Source organism: Habropoda laboriosa, unplaced genomic scaffold, assembly GCF_001263275.1.
Source record: "Habropoda laboriosa isolate 0110345459 unplaced genomic scaffold, ASM126327v1 scaffold88, whole genome shotgun sequence".
NCBI lineage: Eukaryota > Metazoa > Arthropoda > Insecta > Hymenoptera > Apidae > Habropoda > Habropoda laboriosa.
The window spans coordinates 1,339,490-1,365,671 of NW_017100219.1; the positions used below are offsets into that span (position 1 = coordinate 1,339,490).

At 40.8% G+C, this 26,182-nt stretch overlaps 1 protein-coding gene across 2 annotated transcripts in view; it reads left to right on the forward strand.

Moving 5' to 3' along the window:
• LOC108570966 (CD151 antigen-like) overlaps nucleotides 1-26,182 on the forward strand; it is a 165,775-nt gene that overhangs the window by 114,999 nt on the left and 24,594 nt on the right. For both annotated transcript variants that reach the window (XM_017932907.1, XM_017932906.1), the window contains exon 3: nucleotides 21,931-22,122. In XM_017932907.1, the coding sequence (XP_017788396.1) occupies nucleotides 21,931-22,122 (192 nt within the window). The remainder of the gene's footprint in view (nucleotides 1-21,930; nucleotides 22,123-26,182) is intronic.

Sequence of the window (26,182 nt, forward strand, 5' to 3'; positions counted from 1 at the left end):
GGACTCCAGAAAAAATCGGCGATCGAGCAGGATTCGCAAAAATTCTCTCGAGTGACCAACACATACATCTCCAGCTGTTCGAGGAGACACATCAGAGCCTGTCGAGACTTCACCATTTGCGCTCGACCACGTTCTACTACGTTCCAGTAGAATAGATATCCAATCAGTTATCCAAGATTAATTTAGCGGGTAACAGTCGCGAACGCGAGTTTTTGAACGTCACAAAAGAGCGCGACGTGTGTCGGAGTCTCTGAAGTTATGTGAATGAGAGTGTGTTTTCGCAATCAATTTAGACAGGCGCTATTGCGATGTTCGGCATTTTTCGATAGTGTATTTTCAACGACCCCTGGGACTCAAACGGTTAATGTTTACTAAGTATCGAAAGATAATAAAGAATTTCGGTAAAAATGATGCAATTAATAACAGAAAAAGAATAATTTGCGACTGAATTTTGGATCATCGACCCAACTTCCATACAAGGTTTCAAAGGGTTTAAATTTCCCGCTCGAATGTCTTCTTCCTGTTGTGCGTAATAACAGGCGTGATAATGCACGAGTTGTATTTCACGCGGAACAGAGGAAACGTAGGAAGGAAGGTCGGTGTGTAAAATAAAAAGAGCCGGGCTATTTGTTTTCCATTGTCCGACCGCGACTGCCTGCGCGCGGGAAAGTTTATTCATCAAGAGTGCTCGGGGAACTTTTCACCGCGGCTGTAACGTTGCCAGAAAGGGAGAGAAGAGGGGCTTAACTGTTTCTGGTAACGCCGTTTCTATTTCGATTCTGGATTAATTCGAATAAACAAAGTGTCGAATATTTTGGTGATCATCGCTTCGTGGTGTTCCCTTGTCGGACAAAAAGTGAGCTTTTTGTGTCTTAAACAAAAAGTTTAATAAAAAATTGTGCTGTCCCCGCGTAATTGCAACAGAGAAGGCAGCAAATAAATACCATTTACCCCGTTATTTTGTTCACCACCCACGTGAATCAGAGAATTTGCCCCCCCCTATTCTACACGTTGTCTGAAAAGTTTGTCTTTTCCCGAAAGAATGATACATCGATCGAAGAAAATTTCGGTGTTCTCGATCCTCTTGGCAGTTACTAATAACGGGAATATCAAGGCGTTTTACTTGGGGTTGTTCGCGCAATAAAATACGATTATCTCGCGGCGTGGCTCCAATCGCATTACCGCTGCTCATTATAGTTATAATTCCGGCGTTCCACGCGTCCCGTTCGAGCCGCCGTAGTCATCCCTCGGAAGTTCAACCGTTAAATATCGCGGGTTTAACAACGTTGATAATTCTCCGGATGGCGCGGAACGCCTGAAGAGCTTTTCGCCGATTAATTATTTACAATCGTCGATGCCGGCTTTGGAAAATCATTTAGCCGGTGATTTTAATCAGGTTAAATATTATTAAATGAAAAGGATGAAAATTATTTTGGAGTTAATGCATCGTTAGTGGAACAATTTATCTTAATGTACTTTAAAAAATTCGATAAAATTGTGTGTGTTAAAAACTTGCGAATACGATTCGTCATAGTTGAAGAGTACGGGGGAAGAGATGAGGATATTTTTAGTGAAACAAACTTTAAATATTGAAGACTGATTGTGAAGACTGAAAAATTGCATTAACGCAGCACAAAGACACGGTGCAATGCAAATTCTCATTTTTTTTTTAATACAAATACTGACACTTTCGCTCTTTTTTCTGTTACTGTTACGGTTTAACACTTTGCGGTCCAAATAGGACAGTTGGTCCGCACTCATTTGGTCACTTTTGGCCAGTACCATGTAGTTTCCCTTTATTTCAATATTTCAGCGTAATATTAGTCATAAAATTCTAGGTTTCGGTATAAATTAATGCATAAAAAAATGGTTTATTATTTATAATTAACCGATTGACTCGAAATTTTACGTGCACCCTCGGTGGATGTGCCGTTATCGTCTGAACCAGAATTATGCCAAAATATGTATTTTTCTGATTTTTAGGGCCTCTGAAAGACGAAAAAAAGTCGAAGAAATCGATAGTCGAAATTCAAAGTGCCGCCATTTTGTAAATTTTCACTATTTCTTTTTCATTCTGGTTCACACCATAGTCACAGTCGAACTAATCAAGAATCCTTTTGGTTTCTTCATTTCGGATAAACAGAATGGGCAAAATCGTGTCAGCCAGTAGGACACTTTTTTTTAAAGGGACCGCACCGAATGATATATAATTCAGACAGTTTTGATTATTTTCACTTGAAAAAAATTGTGAACTTTCTTAAGACGTGAATAAATACGTATGCAAAATGCCGATACTGAGAAACTTATACTTTCCTTACAAAAAAATCCCTAAGAAGGACTAAAAAATGACACTCTAGACTAGAATACCCCCTTAAATGGAAAGCTCCATGTGATTCTAACCGGCACAAAAAAGGATTGTGTGGTTTGTTCTTGCCGAAACAAGCCAGCTGGAAGACACCAAACAACATATTATTGCGATATTTGTCCCGATAAACCAAGGATGCATTTTAACGAATACTTTATAAATTATCATACAAAGAAAAAATATAGATAGAATATTAACATATAATGTTTCTGGACGTTAATTTGTGTATAAAATCATTTTATATTAGTTGCAAAAAGCTCGTCAAATATACGCAAAATCGTCTCGAGTTGCTACTACGCCCGACTGAAAAAGTCGTCGAGCGCAAAGGGTTAATAATTTATCATTGTACGATATCTGAAGGCAAAAATTCTTACGTCGAGTCTGACTAGGCACAGGACCGCAAACGGTTAAATGGGAATACCTTGGAAGTTTCATCTCTTCTCCCGTTTCTAAACACAAAACTGAATTCTACACTAAAAATACATCCATATATACTCAAATATAACAACAGACAGAAAATGAAGATTTCCTTTATCTAACAATATTGTACCAAGAGAACTCGACCCAAAATATCAAAAAATTCGATCTCTCTTCACTGCCAATTCCGATAACACATTTATACGATAAAAGATGGTGTATCTACCAAAGTGTTCAAAAATGTGCAACCACGTCGCCAAAAAGAGTGTTCCAACCGTTTAACACTTTAAAGCGTAATATGTGGACTAGCGATTAAGCGCCTAAATGCGTGTTTACATGTTTGTTCGGGAAAAAATATATCTGTTGAACAGCAAGTGGCTGAATATTTGTGTAATTAAAAATCGTCGCGAAATTTTTCAATAGAAATTTTCACTCTTACAAGCGTTATTTCATTTTATTTCGCAAAAGTGGATGTTTCTCCGAAATTCCTAAATAATACAGCGCTTCAGCTAAACCTTCCAACAAAATATCCGGCGCTTTAATTGACATTCTCCCCAAGAAATTCGACGAATTGGAAACAGCGCAAAATTGCAAGGAACAAAGTAATCATTCGAGTGTTCCATTCATGTATGCAAATGCAACCGTGCAATTCGTATGCATCTTTCACCGACGAGGATGATTTGCCAGAAGGAGAGAAAAAAAAAAACACACGCAGACACACAGAGGAGCGTCGGATGCGCGATTGGAGCGTGCGTGGATCGAAACGAGTCTGTCTAAATGAACGAAACGACCGTCATCCGGCTTATTTCTCGCGGCGAACGAGTCCGGTGCGGTAATGGCTGTCCACGTACCACGGGACACCTAGCGCATTCCCGGGGGGTACTTGCGTTTCCGTGCAGGCAGCGCGCGAGCGCAGGAACGCACGTAGCCGCGCGTGCATACCGGTGCATCGCCCGGCGACAGATCGCACTTGACGCGTTTGTCGATCGCGGAACACCGAACGTGAGCCAACAATGCCCACCTCTCTCTCTCCCCCCTCCCTCTCTCTCCATCTCTCTCCCCTCCATCTCTCCCCTCCCCTCCCTTCTCCCCTCCCATCACTCCCTCTCCGCCCCATCCCTCCCCTCCCTCTCTCTCCCTCTACTCCTCCTCCCGGAGGACCCCGTTTCACACTCTGCGACGGGATCGTGCGTCGAATTATCCGCTCGCCGTTGCACGCACCACAATTACACGACCCACCGAGATACCCTAGGCCCTAATGAAATTTTCTCGTCTGTCAAAGTTGTTAGGATTGGAACAATTGGGAGGAAGCACTTTGGTCTGTTGGATTATCTTTGTGAAATTTATTTGTTACATTTGGTTGATCGATTGAACCAGTGGTCTCAAGCTGAAATTGCACGCAGGCCGAATGCACGATCTAGAAAAAATGTGATATTGAACGTCCAATACAAGAGCAACGCTTGCTAATTTGTAAGCCCTAGAGTGCCTAGTTTTAAGCCATTAGGGAATAAGGAAAAATCAAAAACACTCAACTGTTGCTTACTGCGGTAAAGTTATTTATGTTTTTTCTTTTGTACAAGGCTTTTCAATAAACGTATTAAAATACAGTAAAGTAAAGAATGCACGATCTGAAAGCAGCGGACGGGCCGGAATTTCCTTCAATAGCAGTCGCCGCATAAGCTCAGCCCGTATCTATGTGACTCTAAAACTTTAAGCACCGTATTTGCAATAAATACGTAACTGAAATGTATTCGAGGGCCAGATGCGGCCCGCCAGTTTGAGACCACTGGATTAAACCGTTAATGCTACATTTTTCTTAACTTACAAGGGAAGGTAGGACCTGAGGTGTAACTTTAAGATTTTAACGAGATTCGGTGTAATGATAGAGCTTGAAAGAGTGAAGTTAGTGTGCTACAATAATCAATTTCGCTTTTTCAAAGGTATAGAAATGAATTTCCTAATATTTATAATTGCAACGTAGGTTGCTACATGGAAAGTGAGAGAAGATAATTTGAAGAAATTGCATCTATTGGACGATTAGTTGTGCACGTGTGAAACACAGGCATGAGCGTTAAAGGGTTAATAAACCGCAGTCACGACCGAGCAAATGGGTATAATAGTTTTAACTCACACTCAAACGACAAAGGCGTTAAAAATTCTTTCGGTCGTAAAAAGTACCGTTTTTGAGTATTGACGATTGTTAATAACAAAATCGGTCTGCCAGAAGAAACCTCATTTAACACCACCCAACGCTTACATACAGCGACTAACTAATAGGAAACGAACCTTGTTTGTAGAAGCACAAGCACGACTACGAACGTTAGATTAAAGCTTAGAGTACAAGACACAGTCTGAGAGTACAATTTAAAGAGAGTATAATACAAGATTAACACGAGATACGCAGTCAGTCTCAAACGAGAGTCAACAGATTTCAACTGAGACTCAATTGAGAATGAACAGATTGCAACCTAGATTTCACTAAGATTCACATTCAGATTAAGAATAGCAACTGAGGCAGAATTAAACGAAAGTCAACAAATTTCAACTCACACTCAAACGAGAGTCAACAGATTTCAACTCAGACTCAAACGGGAGTTGATAGATTTCAACTCAGTCTCAAACGAGAGTCAACAGATTTCAACTCAGACTCAAACGAAAGTCAACAGATTTCAACTTAGACTCAAACGAGAGTCAACAGATTTCAACTCAGACTCAAACGAGAGTCAACAGAATTCAACTCAGACTCAAACAAGAGTCAACAGATTTATATCAAGGCTCAAACGAGAGTCAACAGATTTCAACTCAGACTCAAACGAGAGTCAACAGATTTCAACTCAGACTCAAACGAGAGTCAACAGATTTTAATTCAGACTCAAAACGCGAGTCAACAGCTTTATATTAAGGCTCAAACGAGAGTCAACAGATTTCAACTCAGACTCAAACTAGAGTCAACAGAATTCAACTGAAACTCAAACAAGAGCCAACAGATTTCAACTCAGATAACACTGTAAGAATCACACTAAGATTAACACCAGACACACACTCATACTGAACCGGGAGTCGACATAAATTCACACTAAGATTCAAACATCCACTCGAGAAATTCACATTACTTTCAACCAGCCCTTGAGTAATTAATTTCACAATACTCAGCCTCTCGCTAAATATCATCGCGATCAAGTGTATCCTACATTCACGACCCCGCGGAATTCCACAGAAAGAATTACAATACACAAAACCCAACAGAAGTCTTTCAACAACTCCTCATGCACGTCACACAGAAAAAGAGTAGCTAATGTTGAAAATTCGTTCCAGAGGAAATTTGTTAGGGTTCATTCGAGCGGGTTACTCGATTCGACGCGCCACTCGAGTCCAAAGAATGCCACGCATAGGTGGCTAATGCAGTCGTCAAAGTTCCTCCTGCATACACCATATCCGCGCTAATTCACCGCAGCCAGCCGTATCCATCTTTACGCGTCGCGTGTCAAACGCAATTAATTCTGTCTCAGCTTCTGCCAGAGTTTTTCCACGGATTCTTCGCGAACAAGCCTGAACGTTCCGGGAAATCTTTCGCAGTTAAAAGGAGCGCGAGAGAAGGTAGAGAGAACCACATCCGTAGACGTTCACTGGAACGAAATTCTCGCAGCCTCTGCCTAGTGTTCATCTTCGCTGCATTTTCCACGAGACACGATGTGTAATACGTAATTATTCGAATCTCGTCCGTGGATAGAGGCTCGACGTCAGCCCTGGCTGTATGCAGATTTTACGTGCTCCGCGTAGATTGGATCTCAGGTAGATTCCTCGGGTAAAATACAGGTCAGGTTTTGCTCGCTATCGCGGGATAACGCGATGTTTTCGCGGATGAAAAGCGGAGAGAGAAGTGTAATAAGTCAACTGGATGGTGTTGTGTCGATGTTTGAAAAGGTTATTCGACAGTTTCGCCACAAGCTACAGCGTCTCCCACTAGTATTCGGACACTCTTTGGAAGAATGTAACTTTTTTCAAATTGGACCTAACGACTCGAGTTTTTTGGAAAAGTTAGAGGGATTGGTGTACTAGATGATGTGTGAAAAAAATTTAGAAGAAATTGCAATTTGAAAATTAGAATTAGAATTAGAAAATTGTAAAGGTCATGTTCAACAACTTTTTTATCTGAGCTTGTAATGAAAATTTAGAAAATACGTTTTGTAGATTTATGTCGATTAAGCACTTCCTGAAAATTTCATGGAAATTGGTTAACGTTTCTACGAGTTACGAACGGTTAAAGATTGTGAAAATCCCACTATAACTGTAATAAATCTGAAGATTCTGTCACTTGTTTCTCCATCGACCGATTTCGATGAAATTTTCAGCATAATATTTATAATTTACATAAATCTGCAATACGTAAGTTTCAAATTTTCATTACAAGCTCGGATAAAAAAGTTGTAAACGGTGACCTTTACAATTTTCTTCGCGATTCCCAAAATTACAATTTTTTCCACGCGTCATCTATTTAGTACACTAATCCTCCTAACTTCTCAAAAAAACTCAAATGATTTGATGCAATTTAAAAAGAGTTATAGTCTTCTAAATAGTGTCCGAATATTAGCGAGAAAATAGAGAGGGAGTTATTGGCGTAGCGTGCAAAGCCTCGGCTTGCCAAGCCGAAGGTCCCGGGTTCGATTCCCGGTTGGATCCTTCAAAATTTTTCCATCGGTTCCTACAATATTTTCTACACGTCATCTACTGTACTATTTAATCCTAATTCCTCAAAGAAAACTCAAGTCGTTAGGTTCAATTTGAGAAAACTTACACTCTTCCAAAGAGTGTCCCTCAATATGAGCCACACTGTACCTTCTAACCACGCGTTTTCACGCTTCTTTCTTCGTTTGCAACGAGAAACAGTTCGAGTTTACTCGCGCATATTCCAAAGATCGACGCCGCGCGGCCATAGCGAAACTCGCGAGTAGAATGATTATCCTTGACACGTTGTAAATAAGGGAGCAGCTATCTTCGCCGAGAGATCTTCTCGGCTCTTATGCTAATGGATGCCCACCTTCTGCTTCGAACACACTCGAGTCTCCTCCGTTCTAACATCACCGGCGACCGATTAAAGCCGACTCGAACGTTCAGCGTGCAGCACGCGAGCTGTGTGCAGCCTCTCGATCACGCTACCTAACCTAGCGATCGATGGATCCATCAGTCGATAAACCCGGACGGAATGTGACGCGCGTGTTCTCCACCTTCTCTCCTCGCTCTCTTCGATCGATCACGTGGGAAATTGGGTCGGAATTCGGGTGTCGCGGAGTTATTCCAGCTTATTCCATCGATGCGGATTCCTCGAGACTTTCCTGGTATTTCATAATCTTCGGGGAATCGTCACTTACGATGCGCGGGGAAATTCTGGGATATAAAAATGAGATATTTGGGAATTTTATTTTTTTTTTTTTTTTGGATAGACTGAGTGATAATTAAGCGCAGGTTTTTTCTGAAAAGTGTCATGGAATATCTTGGAATAGAGAAATATTTAGATACACATGTCCATTTTATTTATACTTTGAGACCATTTATGTAACGTATAAATATTTTCTTTTACCACCATAGCTAGAGATTCGATAATTAGGTATCACTTAATTATCTAATTAGGTGGTCGTTTTACGCGACCCACTCTAAATTATGAAATTCCAAGCTGAGTAATTTTTTTCTGATCTCAATAATTTTGCAACGACTATCTAAGTTTGTCTCCCATTCACTGAGTGTCTCAATACTTATGCACAGCACTTTTACCATAAAAAAAAGAGGTCAGAAGTTGACCTGTAATACTTGAAGTAACTAAATTTCAACTCGCGTACATTTCACAACACTTACTCCTTCACAACACAATACTTTCCTCACTCTAACGTGATATTTTCCAAAAGTCGACTAAATCTCAATTACAAACTTAACTACGGAGCCTGGAAATTTTCTTTCTGTTAACAAAATGGTAACCGTTGAAATTCACTGTTCCCCGTAACATTGTCAATATGCCCGACGAAACACAAGATCCCGCGATTGAATCGTTCAGGTAGCAGAGATTCTCCATTGTGCACGCGAGATAGGGAAGCCCGGGGGCGTGAAACGATTATCATAAAGCTGTTTCGCCGCAAATGATTCCATTAAATTAGCCGGTCGAGTCGAAGTTTCGCCCGTGTTCGCGGTTAAGTTTGCGCGCGAAAATGTTTATCATTAATGGTATTACGCGGCGGCGTGGCGGCGCCGGTGGCCTTAAAACGGCCGCTATAAATCATACGAGCGCGCTCCGTTATGCATGTACAGCGAGCCGAGGAGTATTATGCCAGGGGAATGGAACAAACAGGCCCGTGTACCGATGATATCTCGTTGGCAGCTGCAGCTGCAGCGAAGAATGCACCGAGACCAGCCAGAAATCGTCGAATATCGGTTCGAGTATATCTGCTTTCCTTGAGTTCGAGCTTCTTTTTTTCTCTCTCCTCTGATCGAAGAGTTGAAGAGAGGCTTGAAGATGAAGAACGTCGTTGAGGTGACAAAGTTAACGCGAGACGCTGGAGAATTTCGTTCGCGCTTTGGAGAATCTCTTGATGTGAAAAATTTCGTTCGTGTTTTCTTTTTCTTCTGATTGGAGGATCTCTTGATGTGGAAAATTAACGAGTTCTTTTCGTCTAGTGTGAGATCGACGTTCTGTAAACTTTTAGATTTACTTTGCTTAAGTGGATCAGAGTGAACGAGAGCTGTTCGAAAATTGGGAAAATTGGAAACTTGACGCGAAAAATGAACGAGTTTCCGTGCCTAGCGCGAGATTAACGCTCGATGAATTCTGTTTCTGATGAATTCAGTATACATTTTTCAGAGATCTGCTTTATTTAACCCTTCCGCCGCGGCAGATTATCGGCAAAATCTTTCGTCTCGGCGTTTAAAAATTTATCATTTTCAAATTTCTGTTGTTAAATTAAAGCGCGAGTACTCGAAGGATTGAATTTTAAGCAAAATTTAAAGATCGAATTAAGGCGAAAGTGTACGAAAAGTCACCACAGCACGGCGCGAGAAAATTTTCAAAGCGCCAACAGCAGCGAAAGGGTTAAGTGGATTAGAGTAACAGAGGACTGTTCGAAAATTGGAAATTTCTTACGTAGGAACGCACAGTGGTTCCAGATTTTTATCGCGAAAAGTTTCGTTCGCATTTTCTTTTTATCCCGATTTAAGATTCTCCCGACGCGAAAAATTAACGAGCTTCCGTGTCTAGCGCGAGATTAACGCTCGATGAATTCTGTTTCATCATCGATTTGTAGAGATTTTGTAGAAATTTACTGCGTTTAAGTGGATTAGAGTGAAAGAGAACAGTTCGAAAATTGGTAAAATTGGAAATTTCTTCACGGTGGTTGCAAACTTTTGGACAACACTGTATTTTTGGCACTTCTGATTGAAGAGTTGAAGAGAGGCTTGAAGACGGAGAATGTCGTTGAGGTGACAAAGTTAATGCTCCACGCGAATAATTTCGTTTACTCCTCTTTCCTTTGCGATTCAAGAATCTCTCGACGTGAAAAATTCACGCGTTTTCGTGTCAAGCGTGGGGTCAATATTCGACGAATTCCGTATCGAAATAATTCAGTACTTATTTATAGTACTTCTACCTGATATAAAAAGATCTAGCCTCGATATTCTCGCGATTTGCTTTCTTCAAGTGAATTAGAGCAAAATAAAATTTCCAAAGTTCATAAGCTTGGAAATTTCTAACTTAGAAATACACAGTGGTCCCAAACTTTTGGACAACACTACTTTTTCTTTTCAATTTGCGAATCTCTCGACATGAAAAATTCATATGAATTTTTGTATCCAACGTGAAATTAATATTCGACGAATTTTGGGGCTAAAAAATTTAGTACCTCTTGTCAATTTATATCCTATCTCTTATAAAAAGATCTATCGTTCTAGCGATTTACTTTGTTCAAGTGAATTAGAGCAAAATAAAATTGCTCCAAAATTCATAAAATTGGAAATTTCTAACCTAGACATTCACAAACTTTTGGAGAACACTGTATTTTTTCCCTTCTAATTCGAGAATCTTTGACGTGAAATATTCATATAAGTTTCTCTATCCAACGTGAGATTAATATTCGACGAATTTTGGGTCTAATAAATTTAGTACTACTTGTCAGTTTATATTTATCTGATACATAGAAGTCTCGCATCAATTTTCTAGCGATTTTCTCTGTTCAAACGGATTAGAGTAAAGAGGAATTGTTCTAAAATTCATAAAATTGGAAATTTCTTTCGTAGAAACGCACAGTGGTCCCAAACTTTTGGACAACACTACTTTTTCCCTTCCAATTTGCGAGTCTCTCGACATGAAAAATTCACGAGTTTCTCTATCCAACGTGAAATTAATATTCGACGAATTTTGGGTCTAAAAAATTTAGTACCACTTGTCAGTTTATATTTATCTGATATATAGAAGTCTCGCATCAATTTTCTAGCGATTTTCTCTGTTCAAACGGATTAGAGTAAAGAGGAATTGTTCTAAAATTCATAAAATTGGAAATTTCTTTCGTAGAAACGCACAGTGGTTGCAAACATTAGTCCAACACGGTATGCTAACGTGGATTCTCGTTTCATTTGCACGTGCCTCGGGAATACAACGGCAGGTCCGCGTGCAAGATATAAAATTAGACACATCCTCGGCATACTTCTACGAGCTACGTGATTCGACGCGAAAAGCGCGTTATGCAACCGCTAATATTCCGTTTCAATTAAGATCCACGGAGTATGGCGGATATGAAGAAACCTATTCACCGATCTTTCACGAAACGCAGAACGGAAATGCATATTTAACTAGCTATCGTTTAACGAGCTAAATTAATATCCATCCTGGAAATAATTAACCGTAGACAGTTCCTTGTTTTCTACAATTAATTGCTCTTCTCTGCGTTCAAACATTTCCTTCAGTTTTACGTTCCTTATGAAATAAAGGTTTCTCAAATAAATTTGAGACGAACCAAAGTGTGTGTGTTAAAAAGAAGGTGTGGAAAATTTAGGCTCATGGTGTTCTTCGTACAATTAATTGCTCTTTTCTGCGTTCAAAGATTTCCTTCAGTCTTACGTTCCTTCTGAAATAAAGGTTTCTCAAATAAAATTGAAACGAACCAAAGTGTGTGTGTTAAAAAGAAGGTGTGGAAAATTTAGGCTCATGGTGTTTTTCGTACAATTAATTGCTCTTTTCTGCGTTCAAAGATTTCCTTCAGTTTTATGTTTTTTCTGAAATAAGGCTTCCTCAAATAAAATTGAGACGAACCAAAGTGTGTGTGTTAAAAAGAAGGTGTGGAAAATTTAGGCTCATGGTGTTTTTCGTACAATTAATTGCTCTTTTCTGCGTTCAAAGATTTCCTTCAGTCTTACGTTCCTTCTGAAATAAAGGTTTCTCAAATAAAATTGAAACGAACCAAAGTGTGTGTGTTAAAAAGAAGGTGTGGAAAATTTAGGCTCATGGTGTTCTTCGTACAATTAATTGCTCTTTTCTGCGTTCAAAGATTTCCTTCAGTTTTATGTTTTTTCTGAAATAAGGCTTCCTCAAATAAAATTGAGACGAACCAAAGTGTATGTATGTGTCAAAAAGAAGGTGTGTAAAATTCACGTGGAAATTTGAAGCCCGTGGTTGTTCTCGCGCAATTAATAGCTCTTCTCTACGTTCAAAGATCTCTTTCTATTTCACGTTTTTTCTGAAATAAGGCTTTCTGAAATAAATTTGAAACGAACCAAAGTGTGCTTCAGTTTCACGTTTTTTCTGAAATAAGGCTTTCTCAAATAAATTTGAAACGAACCAAAGTGTGAAAAGAAGGTGTGGAAAATTCGCGTGGAAATTTGAAGCCCGTGGTTGTTCTCGCGCAATTAATAGCTCTTCTCTACGTTCAAAGATCTCTTTCTATTTCACGTTTTTTCTGAAATAAGGCTTTCTGAAATAAATTTGAAACGAACCAAAGTGTGAAAAGAAGATGTGGAAAATTGAGGTCCGTGGTTGTTTTCTACCGTTAATTGCTCTTTTCTACATTCAAAGATTTCCTTCAATTTCACCTTCTTTCTCAAATAAAATTGAAACGAACCAAAGTGTGTATGTGTGTATTAAAAAGAATGTGTGGAAAATTGTGGCCCGTAGTTGTTCAACGTACAATTAACAGCCCTTTTTAACGTTCAAAAATTTCCTTCAATTTTACCTTCTTTCTCAAATAAAATTGAGACGAACCAAAGTGTGTGTTAAAAAGAAGGTGTGGAGAATTCGCGTGAAAAATTGAGGCCCGTGGTTGTTCCCGTAACAACGCGAAGAAAATGTCGGGCGAGTAAAGACAAAAAAGGTGGAAAAAAGGGCATCTCGTTCGCGGTACAAGCGTAGCTTGCCTGTAATCGTATCTCGCGGGTTACACAACTCGTACCTAGTTACCGTTCCCATAAATCTTGGCAAAAATTCAAGAGGGTGCACCGCGATTTATGGAATTAGCGGTGTAATATTTTATGACCGCCGCGCCCGAGGAAAAGATTGCCAGGCTCGAACAAAACGTCGACCTTGCGGGATCAGAGAGAATCCGCGGATTGAAAAATCGCTCTCGACCCTATGTCAGAGATGACGATTCTATTACAACGTGAACTTCGTGAGAAAAGGGGGAAAAAGTGAGGAACTTGCGTTACGCTTTTTTTATCGATGCAAATTACCGTCCGATAAAGAAGGCGAATTCTGGAAGAGAAAGAGGTTTACGACACTTTGAAGCGTGGATCTGGCGAAGCAATTTCTCTATTTTAACGTCTCTGAACAACGGTGATTCGCGTTTTATGCTAGATCAGTGAAACGGCGAGATTATTGAGGAGGCACATCAGCTCGAGGCTTTTAAAAATTCGTGAAGTTTGGGAATTTTTTTGTAGGTAACTACTGAATGAAAAATCTCCATTTTTTTAGAGGATATAAATGTAGCTTTTACCTTTATTCTCGAATTTTTGGATTGTAAAATATTGAAAAGTGGAGGAGTTATTGTGGAAAGTTCTTCTATTAGAACATGATTTGCTGGCCGCCGTCGCAGGCAAGGATTGGAACGCCTGAAATAAACAATTCTTTTCGATTTATGTACAGTAGGGTTTCCCATAACGCGGGAAATGTAATACAAATTAAGCTCCATCGACATCGCTTTTCGACTCAAACTTAATTAACCCAAAATTACGAAATTACAAATTCAGAATTTGTGTCTCTTTTTCTCTTTCTTAAGAACCTCGAACAGTACCAAAAGTAGACACGAACATAAACGTCTCATCGTCACTTTTCCTGTAAAGTGTCAAAAAATATTCTCCAACTGTTACCGAACACCATTTACATCCTCTAAAAAAAAAAAAAAACAGAAACTTTTCATTCAGTAGCTACCCACAAAAAGAATTCCCAAACTTCACCTGTCCCTAGATTTCCACGCGATAGCTAAAGACTAGATAGTCCCAGCGTTAAAATACGGACATGTACGATTCATCTTCCCCGGGAGCAATCGTCGCGAGATGAAAACGAATTTTCTGGCCCATCGACTTTCAGCTGGGCCGTGAAACGCAGCTAAAAGGATGACCGGTGAAGCACCGTTAGACACTCGCCTCTTTATTTACTCTCCGAATTCATAACCTCGCCCGAAGATAAGCCTCGTCTCTTCGTGGAGATCCACGACGAAAAGGGCGAGATGCTGAAGGAAAAGAGTGCAGCAGAGGCGGGGGCGCGTTGTGAAAGACGACGACGTGGCCAGAGAAATTCCAGAAAACCTGTCCAAACGAGGGACTTTTAGGCTGGCCGGGACGAATGTCACGCATAGTTAGCGGCGGCATAGTCTAACCTAAAAGTCCCCACGACGGGGAACAGACGAGATCCAGCGCTCCTCTAATTGAGCAGCTTAGATAAAAACGTCTGGAGCTGGTGCCTCGTTTATTTTCAGCTCGTCTCGATCGAACTGGAGATTGTCGCAGAGGCAAGGGGCTCGTTTGATGGCGTTCGACCCCCATTGTTCTTCGGGAGCCTAAAGGCGACGAAGGTTTCGTATTTTTAGGGATCATTTCGCGATCCTCGCCTGATCCATGGACCACCCAGGTTTTATTCAACAAGAAACTGTAGTTACGTGTATCGTTGAAGAAGTACTGTGATAATTCGTCTCGTTTTCCTTGTAAAGGAGACTCGAGGACCACTGACAAGATTTGCTTTGCCGATAGTAAATAATCTTGACCATTCGACGCGTGTACTCGTACGTAAATAATGTTCGAGAGGGGCCACGTGTCGTAAATATTCCATGGTGAATAATAACACCTACTGATCGTTAATTATGCGCACTTCGGAAGGTTAGGACAAACGCACCACGACTTGGAATTTGTCAAATCGTGTCGAAGTTAAATCTGAAGTGAATTTCTTCTCAAATGGTATTATAAAAGTCGAAGAAAAATTCGAGTGATTTCAACCGGGAATCGAACCCGCGACCTGCGGGGCGACGAGCCGAGACTTAGCTCACTACGCCAATACCATGACGTTCATATTACCGCTTTATTGTTAATTTAAACGGTGTTACGTGTTATATTTACACTGTACAATATTTATCTAATGTCTAGTGTTACACTATCTGTCCAGTGACATCTGGTGCTTGATGAGAGGGTTTAATTGAGCTTTTCAGAGCTTAAGGTTATCGTTTAGTGTACGATATGTGGATAGGGAAAATTTACTACGCGGGGTGTCCCACGTAACACTTACCACGATTTTTCAAGCACGTCCAGCGATCTGATGAGAAAGTGTTTCAAACAAAAGTTGATCAGTTTTCTGTTGGCTACAAGTTGCTATAAAAGAGTTTCCAAAAAGTATTTTTTTTTTCAATAAAAAAAACAAGGTCACCTTCATTTTTTAAATGGCATTACATATTTTCGACTTCGTAGCATTGTAGCTCGCGTCGAGACGAGTTCGATCACCTGATACACTGTGACCTTGAAATGACCTTGAATTCAGAAATGTGGAATCAACGAACGGAAACGTTTTTGTGCAAAATTATTTCCATTAATTTTGATATAATTTAATTAAAAAGAAAGCTGAAGTAATGATCTAATTATGTGTCATACAAGTAATCAGTATTTGTCCTACGTCCGCAAAGGGTCAAAACTAAAAGAACACACAAAGAACGATCAAAATCATAGCGCTCTAAATATTTTTCCAATAATTTCAAGATCACATGTTTCTTCCATCTTCATGCTCCTTATTAAGAACTTTCAATACAGAAGCTCCAGACCCGCACTAGATAAAAACGTGCAAAATATTACAGATACGCTCTTTCGTCGTAATGTCACATTCGATCGCTGTTTATTTCTGCACACCGTCTCTCGGCCCTGGAGCCAACGCGAAGAATATCGAACGACGATACGCGGGATTTACGGGCCGGTGGCTGCGATACGTGGCCGCGTTCGGCCATCGGGACAATGATAAAATAATAAATCGCTGCCCTCTCGAACGTTCAGCCTCCCCGCGGAGATATTTCGGGGCTGGAGCCGTCGTGGATTCGAGAAATACGTGTCGACTCTGCGGACTCTCTCGGACCGTTCCGGGCCCCGGATTCCTCCGTGAAGATATACGGTCTAACGCGTAGGTGCGGTTTCGTTTTGTGCCTCGACCGAGAAAGAATCGACGCTGCCGATAAAAGAATATCGACCGGCGAAAGCCCGATGCAAATCCCTCTTCGATCTGGCCCATTCGAGAAATTTACAGCTTGGCAGTGGGAGATAAGGGAGTTTCATAATTTCTGGAGTATCTACTTGAGCGGAAGGTCAGAAGGAGTTGGAAGAAAGCGTTTGGTCGTTGGATATTTGTACAGTGTGTTCGGTCGGATTGTTCGATAAAAGTTTGGGTGGTTTTGTTTGGGAGTTGTAGTGGTTGAAATTATGGGGGAGATCTTAAGTCCAGACGAGATCGAATGCATTTTTCCTTTCGCTGGAAGAAAAACATTTTTCTCGCTTTTCTGCGAGGAAACGTTGGTAATTTTGAAAATACTTTGGAAATATTTTTTTTTGTCCATGAGCATTTGTAATATAAAGAGTAAGTTCACACATCATCCCAACGCTGTCTTAGAATTTGATCACATGTTCAGTATTCATCTGCAGGTCACAACCCCACACAGGCTTGAATGCATTTTTCCTTCCGCTGCAAAATGAATTCTTCCCTGTGAAAGAATATCTGTTGTTATCGCGTCACAGCGTCGACGATTATTTCCGCGACGATAGTATGACGTGGACTTCGAACTGATTTCCTTTTAGTGGATTCCAGTGAAGTCTTTCGAAGTATGCAATTGGATAGTGGACTGTATGAATTTTTGATTGTATCAAACACAATATTGAACAACGATATAGGTTTATTATAACTAGTTTAACGAGATATGTACAATACTGATGTCTGTGTCGAATGTATATCGAAAGGTATGATGTGTTACGAAAATAATACTAATGTTTGAGTGTCTGTGCGTGTCAATTTATAAATTCGGTGTGTGTTCTGATTTGCTGTCTAAATGTGTAGTGGAGGTGGTCGAGATGTGTCCATTGGTGTTCCAATATTCTGGGGGTAGCTGAGGTGTCGAGAAGGTAGGGAGATTGTTGCTAAAAAATGTTTGTTATATTGCAGGGAATCCCTACTGTTTCCTGGTCGGTCGCTAAGTTGGCCGCTTCTGGTAGCCAGATGGGAGAGTTTTGGTAATTGTGCTGTTGGATATTAAATTTGCAGGCCGTGTCGACTAATCCCTCGCCTTGCCTGCCTTGAAGTGTTTTATGACCGAACATCTGTAACCTTCAAAAAACTGGAGAAAAATGACCTTAAAAAGATTGTATTCTTCCTTAGAAACCATTCTAGGTGTTCTCACATTCTTAAAAAGAAAGGAGATATTTAGGTGGTCCGTTACACCTGGAACACCCTGTATAGATCATACACGCAGCTTCTTTCAGGAGAACGATCCCGCGCGCGTAGGATGGGATTAGGAATTGAAATTTGTTGGACTGGTTGGATCACTGTCTCGACTTGTCCAACTATGTCTGAAAATTACTTCTCACTTGAGAAACTACGATACTATAACTTTGTTGTGCAACGAAGGAGAACAGTATAGAATTGTGGAACGTGTAAACTTTGTCGCCTGACCGATCTTAACGACCTCGCTATGTAGGATTTCTTCTACCGACTATTCCTCCTACGATCTGCATACTTCCGCAAATCCTCACCTAGGCACGTCTGACGTCTTGCTGACGGATCAAGTAAATCAGCTATTTCCCTATTCCGTCTATCTTTATCCTATCTCTCTCCTACTTTCATTACCAATCGCCACAGAATTAATCGAACAAGAGTAAGAATAACGCTTAGAAGACAAGCTTAAACTTCAAGATACGCCAACATTTATAATAATTAGTATGGTTAATTGCGAACAGATGATAACAACGTCTTACTAAAGAAACACACCTCTTTCGCTTTCCGTCTATCTTCACACTACCATTTTCCTCTTTTCCATTACCAATCGCCACAGAATTAACCCTTTCGATGCTATAGACCATCGTAGCGTATTCGCGTGCCGCGGGTGCGTGCTTTTATCATCGCCTAGTCCGAACGTTCCCGACATTTTTCCTAAACTCGGTGTGTCCGGGCTACAGTTTTGCCTGCCCGGCCGCATTACGTTAGAACATTCTCAGAGCTAATGTTCACATAGACGTACGCGCACTCATGCTTGCCGGCACGTGCCGATCAGCCGGTAAATACACAAAGAGGATTCGGTTGTCCGTGTTCGCGATTCCTTTTATCACGCCTGCTTCCCACGTATTTGAGAAATTGTAGGTGCCGCATGTTGGCTGCAGACCGGTCTGCTAAATGAAAAATAACGGTCTGCTGAACTAGAAATTACCTATCGTAAAATCGTCCCCTTGCTGTTCTAACAAGGTGGTTTCTCATTGGTTACCCACCATTTAATTAGCAATAGTAATTGCGCCCAACAAAAATTTCCAATAATTTCACCGGCAAGACATATCAAACAGCAACAATTCCAGGGCATTTAGCGGTAACGTACGATTCCCCAGTTCCTCGCGCATCTTTCGCAACGAAGATAATAGCCGGGAGCGGTTTCATTTTGTCGAACTTGGCCATTGTACAGAGAAGCTGCCCACGTACCGCACATTCCTCGATACCGTAAATATCGCAGGTCCGCCGATATTTACGTCCACGTTCCTCGTTTATTTCCTGGGTGCCTTCGAAAAGCTCCCACGGGAGACGATTGGCGTCGCGACCACCGTGTCACTGGTCGAACGAACTCTAGAGAAAAGGAGGACGTTTCCCAGAGAATCAGGCCACCGAGCGAGGGAGGGAAATGGAACGAAGTAGAAAAAAGTGTAAGGGGGGAAGAGAGAGAAAATGGTAGATAAATCGACATGGAGAAACGATACAGGAGATATCGACGACGTTCGACGGTTGTTTCATTGCGTATGTACCAGCTGTCCTGTGGGCGGTGACGGATATCTGGCCTTTGCTGGTAGCGGAATTCAGAACCCGAGCTGGTGTATCTCGTATGAATAAAACGTATTGCTTAGGAAGATCTTATCGAAGATGCTAGACGCTGTGTGTGTGTGTGTGTGTGTTGCGAGGTGACACATGTTTCGAATTGGTTGAGTTAATTGGAACGTTCCAATTGCATCGGTGGACACGTATGGGTTAGGTTAGGTCTCTGTGTTTCTGTCTCACGTTAGACCAGGCGTGTCCAACCTGCGGCCCGCGGGCCGCAATGTGGCCCTGAACAGCACAGTATCGTAAACTTTGAACATTATCGTGTGATTTTTAGCGACATTTTTCACGACTCAATTGCATTATAATAAAAAATATTAAAAAATGAAGGAGGTTTTGTTACTTATGTACGATTAACTGTATCATACAGGGTGTCCCGTAACTCCTCGAACACCCGGAAATAGGGGGTTGCTGGGGTGACTCTGAACAACGTTTTCCTTTACCAGAATGTTAGTTGAAGCTTCGTTTTTGAATTATTAACGAAAAACACTGGTCAATCAGAGCGCGCGTAGAGCCCGCGTCCAGGCACGGGAGCGCAGGGACTAATCCGTGCGCGATCGTGAAGAAACGCATACGCGTGACTTCTGGGTTATCGGTCTTTGTCACAAAAATTTGACTTTGCACTGTAATGACGGCAATAAACCATTTCTCTAAGCCTTATAAAAATAGCGGTGCAAATTCAAATTTTTCTGACAGCGATCGATAACCGAGTAGTCGCGCGTACTCATTTGTTCACGATCGCGCGCGGATTAGTCCCTGCGCTCCCGTCACTGAGCGCGGATTCTACGCGTGCTCTGATTGGCCAGTGTTTTTCGCTAATAATTCAAAAACGAAGCTTCAACCAACATTTTGGTAAAGGAGAAAGTTGTTCAGAGTCACCCCAGCAACCCCCCATTTCCGGGTGTTCGAGGAGTTACGGGACACCCTGTATATTTCGTATGGCCCAGGCAAATCGAAAGGTTGGACACCCATGCGTTAGACTACAGTTCTCCTGGTTAGTGTATTTGTGTAAATTAGATTAGCCTGTACTTTTCCAGATTTCTATTTTTCCAAATTTCAGATTAGCCTATACTTCTACAAATTTCTATATCTCTGGACTCAAATTAGCCCATACTTCCTCAGGCCTCTATGTTTCTATATCTCAGATTAGTCTATATTTCTCCAGGTTTCTAAATGTTTGTCTCTCAGATTAGCCTATACTTTCCCAGGTTTCTATCTTTCTATATTTCCTATGTTAAGCGTGAGGTTCAAGTGCAGGGAATAGTAGCAAGACGCAGTTGTACAGTGATAACACAAACACAAAAATCCTCGAGCGTCGGTAACCTAGAGAACTTCCTCTAGTCTAACATCATATTAGCCCATATTACTCCAGATTTCTATCTTTCTATATTTCATATTAGCCTACACTTCCCTAGGTTTCTGTTTCCGTATTTCAGATTAACCAACATTTCTCCAGGTTTCTATATTTCTATATCTCTAGTTAGCCTATACGTCTCTATATAGGTTTCAGCATTTCAGATTACCCTATGCTTCTTCAGGTTTCCGTATTTCTGTATCTCAGATTAGCCTATATTTCTCCATGTCTCTGTATTTCTATACCTCAAATTAGCCTATACCTCCCTAGGTTTCTGTTTCTCTATCCTACATTAGCCTATACCTCCCCAGGTTTCCATATTTCCATATCTGAGATTAGCCTACACATCTCCAGGTTTCTATATCTCCAGGTACACTTAGTCGACGAGCCATAACGAGGTCGTAAATTATGAAGCTAAGTGAAAACCGATTGATCTAGCCGCGCGCAGGCTGTACGCACCCCATAAAAATCTCCCAAATCTCAAGTCACAAACGGCGACCATAATTCAATCGCTACATCTACATTTCTTACTAAAAAAAAAACTAACTAACATTATTATTGAAACGTAAAATAAAAGCGGCGACCATAATTCAATTGCTACATCTACATTTCTTATTGAAAAAGAAAAATTAACATTATTATTGAAACGTAAGAAAACCCATAAAAAAAGAATCTAAAATAAAAGCTGTGTTAGATTTTTAATAGCTTACGAATTATCTATTAAACGCTAGAATAATATACAAAGGAAAAAATGTACCAACGCCGTACATGCTGTTAGGAACATGCTAAGACTAAGAGAATCCGCTAATAATAATAAAAATTATAGCGGTCCAAATATTTCGAACACCCAAAAGACACTCTATCCATTTCCTTCTCACACACCGAACACGTTAAACGCAACTCCAAGAGTCACGTATTCGCTCTAAAGTTCGAAATTGTATCTCGATTGGTACGACGTTGTACAGAGACGGTTGAACCCATTGAACCGTCCACGTGAAACGCAATTAGCCGAAAAGTCAACCGCGAATGCTTTACACCTGGTGTACCGTTTATATTCCACCAACGTAACATAGATAAACGAGAGAACGGGTCGTGTTGCAATAGTCTAAAGAGGCGCCCCATTCCAGTACGCTCTATATATTTAGCTTCACATATGTATGTCCTGCGTATTCGGTGAAGTAATTAAAGGTTCCAACAGAAGGCACCAGAGAACCTTGTGAACGTGGTTTATTTTTGTTTCAGTTGTCTGGACTGGTGGTGGGCGGGATTGGTATCTGGACAGTGATTTCGAAGCACAGCTACGTGTCCCTGATGACGACCTCGACGTATCCGACGCTTGCCTACGCTTTGATCGTCGCAGGTGTCCTGGCTGTGGTCGGTAGCTGGCTCGGATGCGGCGGTGTAACTTCTGAAAATAGATGCGTTCTCCTCATAGTGAGTAATCGTCCACAAATTCGTTTCTACGAGTGAACTACAACCGCATCTTGCTATTATATCGTTCGAGTAGCTTCTACCTTGTTTACAACGGTTACTTAGAATTTTCAGTTGCTGTACGTAGTTAAATAGTTGTTTTCCAACTATAACCGTTTTAGTGCCACGGGTCTTTGTTGTTTCCCAAAAGTGCCAAGCGGCGCGATCGGCGCTTCTTTCGTTTGATGTCGAAAAATTACAAAAATTTTGTTTTCGACATTTCCACCGAATACGACTGTTTGGAAATAACACGAAACAAAGGCAAAATTGATTATGTGCAGGATTTATGTTCGATTTTTTATAAAAAAAAATAGACAGATTACAAGAAATAGAGTGACATTTACACTTCGTGGGCCGGTGCGATGACACGTTTCGCGACCGCGCTCCTTGGCACTCAAACGGTTAACACTAGGTTTACGGGGCGCGTCGTTTTAACGGATTTCGAATCTCGCTAGGAAAAGTACAGAAACCGTTTACAATTCTCTCCTACCACTTATGCTTATTATAAATTTTATGGAAATATATAATGTCACGTAGTTTCATTTATAAGTTAATAGTGCATAATATTGTAGTATCGGGGCCTCCATACCCAAATAGGGAACCTCGAAGGGAGAATACAGAGGGAGTGGTTGGTGTAGCGCGCAAAGCGTCGGCTTGCTAAGCCGAAGGTCCCGGGTTCGATTCCCGTTGGGTCCCTCAATATTTTTCCCTAGGTTCCTACAAATGGGGGCTCGCCCGGGATGGAGGTATCTACGGCTGCACGAAGCCAAGCGCTGTGAGATGAAAACATGTGAGAGGGTTGCACGTCTCCCAAAAAAGAGTTGAGAAACAGAGCAAGCGCTGTGAGATGAAAACATCTCGAGGGTTTGCACGTCTCCCAAAAATGCGCGTTGTTTCGGCTGTGTGCCACTGTGTGGGGGAGTGTGCCCGAAAGTGTTGAGTTGTGTTGCATGCGAGGGCGAATGTCAATTCAAGATGGCCGAGTGTAGTATCGGGGCCCTCGATACCCAAATAGGGAACCTCGAAGGGAGAATACAGAGGGAATGGTTGGCGTAGCGCGCAAAGCCTCGGTTTGGTAAGCCGAAGGTCCCGGGTTCGATTCCCGTTGGGGGTGCCTCAATATTTTTCCCTAGGTTCCTACAGTATGTTGTTTTTAAATAAAATAAATTGTTTTTTAACGGAAAAAGGTCCGTAAACCTAGTGTTAAAAAACTATATTCGATGCAAATAATCTGTAAATAATCGTTTGATTTAATAGCACGGGTGTTTAAGAGTGTTGATTTAAACGTAAAACTGAAATTAGTATGTGTCCCATGACTTATGGACAGGGATGTACCTACTTACATAGTTCTCCAATTTTCAGACCTGCAACGTTATTGCTTGTACAGTCGAAATTTCAACGAAACACTCATACGTCTCATCTACTTTACTAAAAAACCAATCCTTTCGCTACGAAAGTTATATACAGGGTGTCAAAATTTGTTTTGGATCAAACTTCGTCAGTGTGCTCTATGGGTGTAAGTAGGAGAAAAATGTTATGTACATATAGGTCGTTTGAAGCTTCGTTAAAAAGTTACGACAGAAATGCGAACTTGAGGTTACTGTGACACTGGCAAGCTTCAAACGACCTACGTTTGTATAACATTTTTTTCTTATGTATGCTTCTAGAATGTACTGACGAAGTTTGATTGAAAAAAATTGGGACACCCGGTATGTACACTTTATCCAATATATACAATTTATTCATTTATTTTCGCACTTCGCTAACAAGATATCGCTGTTGATTGAAAGCCAGGCAATACTAGAATGCATTAAACATTTGTCTATCGTGAAACAGTTGATATTCACAGAAAATATTACACGATTCAAATTACATTTGTTCGCTAAAGTTAATATCGTATATCAGTAGAAATATACAGGGTGTACACGCGATTAGTTTGCAACGTTTTTCTCGTAACTGGTAGATTTACGAGGAAAATAAAAGAGGACGAAGTTTCGTTATTCTTTACACGCTATACGATGGAGTCGATAAATTTTTTTAATTTGCAATAATTTTCGCGTAATGACGATACCGCGCATTTTTTTAAATCGACAGCTATAGTTCCTTTTATATTCAGAGGAAATATATAAACTCAATTTCGTATCGCATTTTTTTCGAGATCGTAATAATTTTTTAACGATCGTTTAGGCTTGCTTCACATTCAATAAGTGTTCTAATACTTATCTTCATTTTTATGCCAGCGTTGAATACTAACTAACGAGCACTTCTTCTCTCAAGCCTGTCAAAGGGTTGATGTAAGAAAAAACTGGCGAAAATTAAACGGTAAATCGTCTAATTAATTTAACAGCATCGTGTTATAAGTCATAAAATCCCATGAAATTTTTATTATAAACATTTTTTTTATACCTACTATAGTTTTAACCCTTCCAACCCGGCGTACCGACTCTGAGAATGCGTCGCCGCTTTCCTTTCTTAATTACAGTAAATTCTCTACAAGTATCAGTCAGTTTGGATTCTACAAGTGTCAGTATAGATGGTCCTACGCCTAGGCTGCGTCATTGCTGCGCCTATGTTATCCCGCTCGCTGTCAGTTAAGCGTGTAAGGCTTCACCACTCGGTTTCTTTTACGAGATTTCACGGCTCGACAATTCATAATAGAAAAATATAATTTCTTTAATTTTCCTTTTTTTCATCTTGAATTTGTTTTAACATGTTGGTCGAGATTTCTCTGATGAAAATGAGAAAACGTAGTCCCTGACTCTACAAGTGTCAGGTTTAGGTTCCTTGCGGACTGACACTTGTGGAGAATTTACTGTATTCGGTACAATACTGAATATGGTATATTAAAATCACAATATTGTCAAAAACTCAAATACTTCATAAACAATTCGATATGTTTAGGGCTAAATTTCAAGTCGGCCATCGTGAACGGGCTATTAAATTTCACGTCGGCCGTAGGAAGCGAACTGCTGCAAGCGTCGTCGGGTCGGAAGGGTTTACAATACTGAATATGGTATATTAAAATCACAATATTGTCAAAGACTCAAATACTTCATAAACAATTCGATATGTTTAGGGCTAAATTTCAAGTCGGCCATCGTGAACGGACTATTAAATTTCACGTCGGCCGTAGGAAGCGAACTGCTGCAAGCGTCGTCGGGTCGGAAGGGTTAAAGATATATACAGGGAAGTAATGTAACACTTATCTTCGTTCAAGGGCTGTTTTCACCTCGAAGAACCGAAAAAAGGGGCGAAAGAAAATTGCCCGATACTCGAGGTCCCCTACAAACCTGCAAAGTTTCAAAAAAATCGGAATTTTCGGGTTCCCTTATCAGTCCCACGTTAATTTCCATTCGATAGAATTAACTAGCGTAAATTCGTCGAGTGTATACAGTAGTGGAATATTTGACGAGCTTTTAATCCGTGGGCAGTGTAGCCAATGATCCTCTGGCACGGTAGAGAGTCGATCGAGCCTCGAACCAGTCTACATGAATCTCCTGCCGGATTCATCGCTTTGTCGAGAACATATAACACCGTTGATGGGTGGCACGGTGTCTCTTATCGATCATGCGCTTCCGTGCCGGCCATTTATCAGGGTGCTGCTATTGTCTGATTAATTAATTCTCCGGCGCGGTGCTCGAAAGCTGCGCGCGTAGCCAAGAGAGAGACGGAGACAAAGATAAAGCTGAGGATACAGGAGGTTAGAGAAACCAGCCACTCGAATAACTCGAGCTATCGCTTTTGAAATTACCTATATAGCCGGTCTCTCTCTTTCTGGTAGCAGATGCTCAACGATCGTTCTTGAAACTTTCGGAAATTCCGGTTCGACGAACAGTTGCGTACAGCTTTGTTGCAATGCGTCGCAATGAATCGTTCTTTTTTTTTTTTTTCATACGATACCAGAGTAGAATTCGCCTATCTTGGCGAGTTTATTGGAGTTGCTCTTTTTTTCTCTTCTCTTTCGGTAGACTACGTATATGTGGGATTTTGCTTGGACTTGGGATTTAGGCTCGGAAATGTGTAT